The 11,029-nt window shown below is 39.1% G+C and overlaps 1 protein-coding gene across 3 annotated transcripts in view; it reads left to right on the top strand.

Annotated features, from left to right (window-relative positions):
* Window positions 1-11,029, top strand: part of MAN1A2 (mannosidase alpha class 1A member 2) — a 164,396-nt gene that overhangs the window by 124,726 nt on the left and 28,641 nt on the right. For all 3 annotated transcript variants that reach the window (XM_029946784.1, XM_029946781.1, XM_029946783.1), the window contains 3 exons: window positions 786-1,005; window positions 6,136-6,308; window positions 10,274-10,389. In XM_029946784.1, coding sequence (XP_029802644.1) covers window positions 786-1,005; window positions 6,136-6,308; window positions 10,274-10,389 — 509 coding nt within the window. The remainder of the gene's footprint in view (window positions 1-785; window positions 1,006-6,135; window positions 6,309-10,273; window positions 10,390-11,029) is intronic.

Genomic DNA, 11,029 nt, shown 5'->3' with positions numbered 1-11,029 from the left:
ATTTCACTTAGCATGACACCCTCTTGTTGGAATCTACTTTGTGTTACATTCAAGTTAAATATAAAATATTTCTCTTGTCATCCCTACATCTTTTGAGTAAATTGACATTCCAGGAGGAGGGACTGTGTTTGTCATTGGGCTCTCATGGCCATAGCACAACACCCAAAATAAGAGCCTAAGTTTGCAAAGTAAGGGGCTAAGCAGTTAAGTTTGAACCTTTAACTAGTTTTGTAAGCTTTATAACTTATAAATGCATCACCTAATAGTGCCCTCTTAAAGTACTCTGACAAGAGGTATAGTTATACGGAAAAGGAGAAACCATTATAACTATCAAAATCATATTTCTAGATTATCATAGATATTCTTCCTCTTCAAGTTTTGTTGTATGAAATAGAAAATAAATTGCTAGTCTTTCGGGTTATAACTTGTTACATAACTATATTAATTTATTTCTACTCATGATATCAGTTGATTATTGAGAATTCCATTAGCTCGGGGAGGAAATGCGTACATTACAGGTGGTATGGCGAACGGTGATCTTTAGGCCAGTCCTCCCTCTTCCACCTTGTCTCTGTTAGAGTAGTGATGGGGTATTTGTTCAAGGTTATGTGCAGTTTGTGTACTCTCCAAAACTTTCTTACTGTAAATTAACTCTTCTGGTTTGGGAAAGTTACCAATTTGTAGAATATCATATTATCAACGCTTTATGATACGTAGAAGGATGTAGTAAGTTTGCACACTAACACGTTGCTTCTAAAATTGTAAATATCTACTCTTTCCTGTAGGCTATAGAGAAACATCTAATTAAGAAGTCCCGAGGAGGTCTCACCTTTATTGGAGAGTGGAAAAATGGGCACTTGGAAAAGAAGATGGGACACCTGGCCTGTTTTGCAGGGGGAATGTTTGCACTAGGAGCAGATGGTTCCAGAATGGATAAAGCTGGTCATTATTTAGAGCTAGGGGCAGAGATTGCACGTACATGTCATGAGTCATATGACAGAACCGGTAAGAGTATTAATAACACTAACCACTTAGACTAAAATAACCTCTCAGTTAAAAATGTGTCCAGGAATTTGGAGGAAAATAATATGGGCATTTTTCACTTTAAAATAGGTTACTCTAACACAGTAAATCATTTTCTTTTTTTTTTCATAATAGTTTATTGTCAAATTGTTTTCCATACAACACCCAGTGCTCTTCCCCAGAAGTGCCCTCCCCTATCACCGCCACCTCTTTTCTCCCCCTCCCCCTTCAACTCTCAGTTCATTTTCAGCATTCAATAGTCTCTCAAGTTTTGCATCCCTCTTTCTCCCCAACTCTCTTTCCCTCTTCCGCTCCCCAGGGGGAGCGGAAGTAAATCATTTCTTAAGACCTTGAGTTTTAATTCTGGAAATGTATTCCTGCGTCATTTTTTTTTAATTCTTCTGAATCCTACTACTAACTTTGTTAATAACGATTTTGAAGAAATTGTTTACTGACGAGAGGTGGGGGGCATTAGGGGATGTGTGGGATGACATTATTCAGTACAGTAAGAATCCATTTTAGCCATTCATTTCGGCTTCTGTAAGACTAATTACTTAAAAGAACACAAAACCTGATTTACCAAAAGAGTAGTTATTTGAATGTATAATTGATATCTAAGTAACTAATAATCTCTCAGTTCACCAGTAGTTTGTGAGTTGATTATGCCTTTAACTAAAAAGATCCTTTGTGTTGCTTTAGGCAAATATATAGTATTTTGGGACTTCAGTGTCCTTACCTGAAAAATGAGTTGATCCTCAGTGGTGAAAAAAAATTGATTCTTTGGGGCTAAAAAAGATATATATATATCATATGTTCTTTATAACATATGATATATATATATATGTTCTTTACCAAAAAAATAGCTTTTCATTCAAAAATATCATTCTTGGGGCATTGTGTGTGTATGTGTGTATATATACATACACATACACATATAGTGTCATAGATAAACAGTGTATATTATTAAAATTTCATGGAGAGAAGGCAATTAGGACTTTTGGGTTTTTTTTATTAAAAATTGTTTTTAATGTTTATTTTTGAGAGAGACAGAGACAGAGTATGAGCAGGGGAGGGGCAGAGAGAGAGGGGAACAGAGAATCTGAAGCAGGCTCCAGGCTCTGAGCTGTCAGCACAGAGCCCAGTGTGGCCTTGAACTCACAAACCGTGTGATCATGACCTGAGCCAAAGTCAGACATTTAACTGACTGAGCCACCCAGGCGCCCCAACAATTAGGTTTTTTTAAAAATCTGAGAAAGGATTGAGAAATACTGAAGTAGACTTTCTGAAATTTTTTTCTGGTTTTAAAAATATGTTTCTATATGAAGTAATGGATAATGAGTTCCCAGAAGTAAAAACTATAGTAATTTCTATTTGTGATTTCAGAAATTGAATTGTTGCTTTTATTAAATAACTGAATTTCCATGTTAGAGTTACTGTGCCATCAGGTAACATGCCACAGATGTGACTGGCTTAAAATTGATCCTAGTTTATTTTAGTTCATTAATCTGTCATGTTGTGTCTATGTAATGAGGAATTGAATTATTGTGAGATTGGCCCTTCAATTCTCTCACTAAGTCAGGGATTCCATTTCTTGACAAAATACAACTAAGTCAAAAAGACATTGATGTAGAAATTATTTTAGGGTGCTTTAGTGTTGATACGTAGTACATAGAAAGTTGGTGATCCAAGTAGTAAGTAGAAACTAAATTAGGATACAGCATATCAAATATATATTTAAAATACAGCTGAAATGAGTAAAACGTTGAGGACCACTGTGGATATTCAGTGTATGTACTACGACCCATGATAACAAGACTTGTTTTGCAGATTTTGACCACAAATCAAATAATAAAAAATGGTAGGATTTCATACAGCAGACATACTAAAAATGTGATATGCTCTAGTTAATATAATTATTCACTCACTCCATTAAACATGGAGCTCCTCTTATGAGCCAAGCATTATGTTAGGTGCTTACAGGTGGAATTGTGAAGAAGACCTGTCCCCTGCCTTCAAGAAATCCATAGAATACCAGACTTTCACATTCCGTAATGACATTGCTGATGCTGATTTGAAATACTGTGATATCATAGAAAGAAAATGTGGCCTGGGATTCAAAAATCCCATGTTCCGCTATTTATTGTCTATGATTGTTTAACCTGCCTAAGTCTTAGGTGCTCCGTCTGCAAAAAATCAGGGTAATAACACCTATCCTGTCTTCCTCAGAATGCTGTTGTGAGTATAAATGAAATTGTAAACAATCCAGTCTATGGTTGTCGCTGTCCCTTGTTCTGATTGTCATTCTCACCTTGTGAGTCAGTGACCCTGTGACCCCCTTTGCCATGGTATGCCCGGAAAGATTACTCTTGGATTTGTGTCCTGTATTTTCAGGTCTTTCACAGTTTTTACTTACCTTTAATCTCAGTTTAGCTCCTTCAGTGAAGAGGTGCAGTCCTAGTGTTGCTTCCTTCCCACTTGGCACTTACATGTTCTGTGTTTTGCTGTAACTGTGCTGTAATTTGGGGCCACCTTGTTTAAAAATGCCTATTCACTTCTTAGCAGGTATTTCGCCTACATTCATACCAGAGTTACTTTGGAATTTCACTTTCATTTGTTGCTGGAATTAGAATTAACATTAATTCAGAGTTTGGTAGTCATATATTCTGCCTTATTGATGAGCATGGCCGCCTAATAATTTAGCAGGGTTTGTAGGAAATACTACTCAGTCTGTACAGGAAACTGAGCGGTCACAGTAACTTAGCCTGCGGACGTTATTGTAGCTACATGGGAAGCTAGTCTGGTAACATTGTTTTAGCTTATTCTGAGATATGCTTCAGAATTGGTGCCAACCAAGATGGTAGACTATTCTTTTTCTAGGTTTCTAAATTAAAAAAAAAAAACTACTGAACATCAATAAAATGACTGTTATTTAATTTACTTCTTATGGTAGTTGGGTAAGATGTTCCCTAGACCATGTACTGTCTCGTTTGGGGGGAAATTAGATGACTTTTGCATCCTCTTAGAGTTCTTTTTGTACCCAGGCACTTAATTATTTATAGTTTGAACTCAAATTTTTTCTTACCAGAAATGAAGTATCAAATGTAAATGGGAAATTTAAGGTAGAGAATAGAAATGCAAGATAGATTGTTAGGAAATTATTTTTTGCATTTCTTAAAAGAGCACCTAAGAAATGACCCTAGAAACATAAAAACCAGTGATTTGCTCAGCCTAATGGATGTAATATCTATATAATTTAGGCTTTCACATTTTTACTTACCAACTCCTCACAAAACAGATGTGTTTTCTTTTGGTATGTCTTATTTATGAGGTTATGAGTAACCAATAAGTGAGACATAATTTTTAGCGAGAAGTTAAAAATATTAGTTCCATACAGCCAATTTCTACTTCCAATTCAAGCAATATTATCATTACAAAAGTTATCTAATTTAAAGGTAGCCTTAAGATTAACATTTAAAAATTCCATATGATCAGTTCTTAGCACTCAGTCTTTGAGAAAGGAAAGACTTAAGAATTTCAGATCAAATACTTGCTGTACTTTTTTTTTTTTTATTAGATTGGCATCATTTTAGTGCTTAGGATGCTTGGCTTTTATAGTTGTTTTAAAAGCATATATTAAGATGCCAAATCACATTTGATCCTGTGCTGACCTTGTCAATAAGCTGGATAGAAGTTGTCTAACAAAAAATATTGATGATTTGTTGGTTAATCCTAGTCTCAGATCCCACTGAGGCACTGGTAAAGCTTGATGTGTCTGTAAAGGTTTGCATACAACTTCAGAGGGCTCGCAGAGTCCATGCTGTTGTCTTCTTGCAGAGCCTGCCGGAGACAGAACTCATAACCGTCAGGTCGACGTCCTGTGCTCGAGTTCTACTTTAGTCCCCTAAGACTTAGCAGTACAGTCTTCTGGATCCTATGTTTTGCTTTCAGTAGAATTATCTACCACTGGTACAATGTTTTTTGGTTTTGTGTTTTCTCTTGGGAGTGGTAGATGGTGAGAAAGCCCTTATTTTGTTCACATTTGTATGTGATTATTTAGAGCTTACGTTGTCTTCCTTGTAATGCTGAAATGTGTCCACAGTAACACGTGTCAGGACAGCAACATGATTCTGTTTATGCTCTACCAGCGTTATCATTCTTCTTTCACCTTTTCTGAGAAAGTGTAAAAATGTCCAACATGTTTTGAAAGAGATGAGAAACCTTGAAACTGTTTGCTACCAATAAAAGGAAAGAAGAATGCCAGCAGAGAGTGGTAATTGTGTGCAACTCCAGGATCCCAGTGGAAGATGACTTTATATTGGCCAGAGTTAGGTGCTAGGTGTGATTTGAAAGAGGTTGTTAGAAGACCTCCATGTAGTGCTGTATTCCAGTCCGAACGGAAATCCTGTCATTCACGGAGTAGTATGTAGTGTTGAAATATATGTGTAATGGTCCTATTTTATTCGAACTGATAAATGAGAACCACTGATGAAATTCTTGGTGATTGACGATTTGAGTCTCTTTCTTGCTATATATACAGGGGCTGCAGGATAAAAGAGTTTATTTTTAAAACTGGTTTAAGTTTTAAAATATATTACATCTTGTGTGCTATAGTTTACTTGAAAAGAAGAGTATGTAATCTGCATCTACATCTAATTCAGGATCTGAGCTACACAGTGTTTTCTTATATACGTGTTATGTTCAAAGGACTTTAAAATTGTCTTGACTTTTAAAAAATAGTTCTGCACAGTGCAGTTATCTGTCTCATTTTATTTTGCAACAAAACAGATTATGTAATGTGCTTATATCTAGCCTCGCATTTCTTTCCAGAGGATTATTGGGCTCTTGTCAGAATAGTTAGATTTAGCAGTATGCTGATGAACATTATGTATGAGAAATATTTGGTGTCAGGATAATAGAAATATTTGTAAGTCTATTTTAAGAAAACCAAATGTGGATCTTTTAAAGTCCCTGATTTTGCAAAACAGCAAGAATAAAAATAAAACAGAATGAAAATAACTTGACATTATACCCCATGTTTTCAGGGGAGAAAGAAGCCCTGGCGATCAAACAAACCGTTTATTGTGCTCCTTTCTTTGTTTTGTCACGTTACAGCATTAAAGCTGGGTCCTGAGTCGTTCAAGTTTGACGGCGCGGTCGAGGCTGTGGCAGTCCGGCAGGCTGAAAAGTATTACATCCTCCGTCCAGAAGTCATTGAAACCTATTGGTACCTGTGGCGATTCACTCACGACCCAAGATACAGGCAGTGGGGCTGGGAAGCAGCCCTGGTAAGTCAGCCAGTCTTCCGCTGCACGTGCCCGGGCGTTAGGCCGCCTTCCCGTCGTGCCGTCCATGTTACATCGTGTTCAGTAGCTGTAGTGCGAATGCCATCTATATGCTGGAGAAACTCTCTTACTCGATTTCTAAGTTTCTTAAGCAGCATAAGTAAACCTTAGAATCTGGTTTAGTTCTTGATTAAAACTATTTTCCTCCTGGTGTTCACTCATTATTCTTCTTGAATAACTATAAAATGTCATTTGAAAGGCATTATGGGCTTCAGTATGATTATATGGTTTCTGAACTTGCCAATTAACGCTTAACACGCTAGAGGGAAAAAAAATTATCATAAAACTGCCCAGATTCAAGCCTGCGTAGATTACCCTCTGTAGACCACCAAATGAAGAATCGTGAATTGTTAAAATTTTTGTAGGTTGAAAGACTATTTATTTATGAGAAAATTTTAATGGTTAGTAAGTAAAGGAAACAAGTGGTTTATTCTTAAACATGGTAGCCTTTCAGAGAACACTGTGGCTGTCAGTACCTGGGGAGGAAGAAAAGAATTCATCTTCTTATGAAAGTGTAGCTTATTTCCGGGAGCGAGGGAGCGCTTATTGTCTGAGATGCACTAATGATGATGAATATGCAGCCTAGATGACATTGTAGGTGAGAGAAATAGCGTTCGTAACTTGCTCAAGTAAGAATGTGCAAGATACATTTTAGGCAGATTGTAGGCCAGTTGATGTAAAAAGAAGGTTTCACAGTGGCCACCAGAGGGAGTGAGGTTTGGAGCCATTGTGTAGACGGTCGAACAGGCCAGGCCGAGGCCCCCCCCCCCCCCCCGTGGTAAACTAGCACCCACACATGCATGCACAAGCAGACCCCTCTCCCAGTTACTACAGAAGTGTTTCTCACGCTGGAGGTGGGGATAGAAAGTCCTTTCCCTGTCTAAACAGCCTGTCAGACCTTCTTTCTCCTCACCACAGCCTGCCCACCAAGACTGACTGGAAGAGTCCATTCCAGGACTGCTAAACGTTTTTCGAAGGGAAAGGAGCTGCTGAAAGCTTTTTTAGTGGGAAGTAACCAAACACAGGCTCTGATTTTAAGCTGCAAATTGCTGGGTTTGGGAGACCGCTGCCAGTGATCTTGGAACAGTGTGATAATGACTCAAACTACCGTGAGGGCATTTCTGTGTCATTTGTCATTCAGACCTGGATAGTCTTTGTGGAGTTTATTAATGGAGAATATTAATGGAGACAAGGTGGTTACATCGAACAGGAAGTGATGCCACGTTTGTTGTTGCTGCTTTTCTGTGGCCTCGTGGTTCCAGAATTGGGAAGGTAACTGCTAGTGAAATTCTCTGTACGAAGTCCCGCCACAGTTGGGAAGACAGCCACACTGTGGCCACAGTGGTTCGAGACTAGGACACACACACGCACACACTTGTGTTGATAGCAGTGGCTTACTAATGCTTATGTACACTAAGTAATATTTTATATATGAGAAACAGGGAAAGTAACCCTGCAGTGTCTTATTTGAATGTCTCCTGATATTTAATGATGCTTATTCAGAGGAATAAGAAAGATCTGTCTGAATCATGAGGTGCAGCAGGGTGGCAGGGGGGTGGCAGAAACATGTCAGCTCCATGAGAAACCCTGTAGGATAATCTTTCCTTTCCTAAGGGTCTTTATTCCCGTGCACCTTCCTAAATACGGCTCTACTCTTTTTATTAAGAAGAGGTTCCACAAGCTCAGGCTTTAACCTAAATCTGGCTGGATTTGTAGGGGTTAGAATTTTGTTTTTATACTCTAGGTGGACACACACACTCCAAATATAGAGATCAAGAACTAAAATAATGACACTTTAAATTCAAGTTTCAGAGGTATGTCATGATGAGGAAAAGGAGCAGGGGGAGGGACAAAGACAAAAGAGGAGGAGACACTTAAATGGAAGTTTCTTCCCTGTCACTGCCACCCTGCTGGGTGTGAAGGAGGTAAAGGGAAGACAGGCAAGACCGAAAAATGGTATCTCTGTAACTTTAATATATCCTCTGTAACTTTAGCGATTCCATTCACATCTTCAAACTTCCAAACTTGAATATATTTGCATGAAAACTTGCCTTCAAGAAGCGACTCTAAATGGCTCCAAGATGAGTCCTGCCTCCCTGCTACTTTCTCAGGTTCCTTAAACTGCTCTGAGAGTTTCCTGGTGGTAAAGACACATGATCATTGCGCAGAACATGGCGTCTAAAAACTGTTGAATTCAGAGTACGTTTAAAATATTTAGATGGAGAAAAGCACCGAGCTGTTTGTTAAGAAGACTTTTAAAACCTAGCTACGATCAAAATGGAATTATATAAAAATGAGCAGCTTGTTAAATAAAGGCTTTCAGTATGAATTAGCTTTTCATTAGAAAGGAGAAAGACCGGAAGAATAAGAAAATTAGCAAAACTAGGAACAAAAAACTGTGGCTGTAATGATTAAATAACTTTACCTTCATTAGACAGTATCTCCGGGTTAGGTAGAGAAAGAAAAGAACCATATATAATTCAACTTCTCATGAATGGCTTAATTTTTGGAGTATGATATACACCTGCGTAAGCCAGATATTTGGTTACTCTGGATCAAAGACAGGGTTTTGAGGGGCGCCCTGGTGGCTCAGTTGGTTAAGTGTCTGACTCTTGATTTCGGCTCAGGATGATCTCACTGGATAGGATCGAGTCCTTTGACAGCATAGAGCCTGTTTGGATTCTCTCTCTCCCTGCCTCTCTTTGCACTGCTCCTCATACTTGTGTGTGCTCTCTTGCTCGTTCTCTCAACATAAATAGAGTTTTTAAGAAAACAGGGTTTTGAATGAGTTTTCCCCCTCTCAAAATAAATAAACTTTAAAAAACAGGGTTTTGAATGGATTCCTTATGATTAAGTATATGTTATTTAGACATGTTCAAAAGATGCAAGAAGAGAGATAAATTAAGAGTTTTAGCTCCAAGTTGGACAGCAGAGCACAGCAGTTAATAATAAACAGCAAAGCAACTCACTCTTTGCCTCAGTTTTCCCTTCTGAAGAGTGGAGCCAACTACAACAACCTCATGGGTTGTTGGAGATTGCAGTGTTAATATATGTGAAGCTCTTAGAAGAACCTTGGCATGTAGCAAGTATTCATCATGGGTAGCTCTTAAAATTGTAATTCTTACTGTAGTTGGCATGTGGGCAGCCACTTCCTGCCAGTGGGTAGCACCTGTAATGCCTCACTCATAGGATTGTAATTCATACTGTCACATAGTATGTCTGCAGTAGATGTCACCACATCACTTACTACTCTGGAGGGCACAGCTCTTTTTTTTTTTTAGTTTTTTTTTTAACGTTTATTTATTTTTTAGAAAAAGAGACACAGAGGGTGAGCAGGGGAGGGTCAGAGAGAGAGAGGGAGACACAGAATCTGAAGCAGGCTCCAGGCTCTGAGCTGTCAGCACAGAGCCTGACCCGGGCTCGAACCCATGGACTGTGAGATCATGACCTGAGCTGAAGTTGGCCGCTTAACTGACTGAGCCCCACAGGCGCCTCAACAGCTCTTTTTTAAAAGCATGTTTTAGGTTGTTTATCCTTAGAAGTGAAAAAATGCCCTTTGAAATTCTTAACTCAAACTGCCCTCCCTTGATTTGTTGGAATTAATGGGGTTTTATAATGCTAGGCAGGTCTCTAAGTCAGTGTGAATAGCCTAAATTTGACTTTTGTCAGTTTGAAAAATAATAAGGTGTTTTGAAAAGATTAAAGAGTTTTGGAGGGGGAGAAGTTCCACAGGAAACATGTACTTCAGTTAATTTCTCCAGTGTGAGAATATTTCCGTTCAGTCATAAAGCTTCTCCTTAACCTGTCAAGTTCTCATACAGATCTTTGTGAACCTTTGGCTGTGGTTCCTTAATTTGTCCTCAAAACTTAATTCCGTGGAATCGACTCTTGTCTGGTCTCTTTCCCAGGCCATTGAGAAGTATTGCCGGGTGAGCGGCGGGTTCTCCGGGGTGAAGGACGTGTACTCCTCTACGCCCACCCACGACGACGTGCAGCAGAGCTTCTTTCTCGCGGAGACGCTCAAGTGAGTAGATGCCTGGAAACAGTCTCTCTGTGGTGGGCAGTGTTGCTGCCTGGCCACTGCGTGAGGAGTTACGACTGGGGGTCTGGGACCCCAGATTTTATACAAATCTCATTTTATGGAAGTGGGTCTTACATTTTTAGCTGCAGCTTAAGAAGAATGACTTAAACTCTGAGGTAGATGTTTTGTCCAGTAAGAGTTGAGTACCTCTGTTTTGTCCTTGGCTCTGTGAGGTATTAGACTCACCTGGAAGACTCCTGAAACCAGAGGCAACTGCTGGTTTGGTAGATCTAGCGCTGAACCTAAGAATTTGCATTTCTGACAAACCCCCAGCGGATGCTGGTCCTCCTGGTCCTGGGACCGACCGCACCTGAGCTCCCTGCTCTCGCTAATGAAGTGTGTTAAGAATTATAACGGAGTTTGATGGTACTGGAGGCTATAATACCACAGTCATCCCTCCTCTCTGTAAGGATTCCTGTAAAGATACACATAAAAGGAACAATGGAAAAGAGACACCACTGTTACTTGGGCTTGTACTCCGCACTCTAGGCAGAGCTCTGTAAACTGACCTGGGGGAGGGTGGAGACCTGTGTCCACTTCCCTAAGGATCTACACACAAATTTCCTTTGCTATCCTCTCTTAA

This window comes from Suricata suricatta, chromosome 8 (assembly GCF_006229205.1).
Source record: "Suricata suricatta isolate VVHF042 chromosome 8, meerkat_22Aug2017_6uvM2_HiC, whole genome shotgun sequence".
NCBI lineage: Eukaryota > Metazoa > Chordata > Mammalia > Carnivora > Herpestidae > Suricata > Suricata suricatta.
Note: the sequence above shows the minus strand (reverse complement) of the source record. Positions and strands in the feature narration are given on the sequence as shown.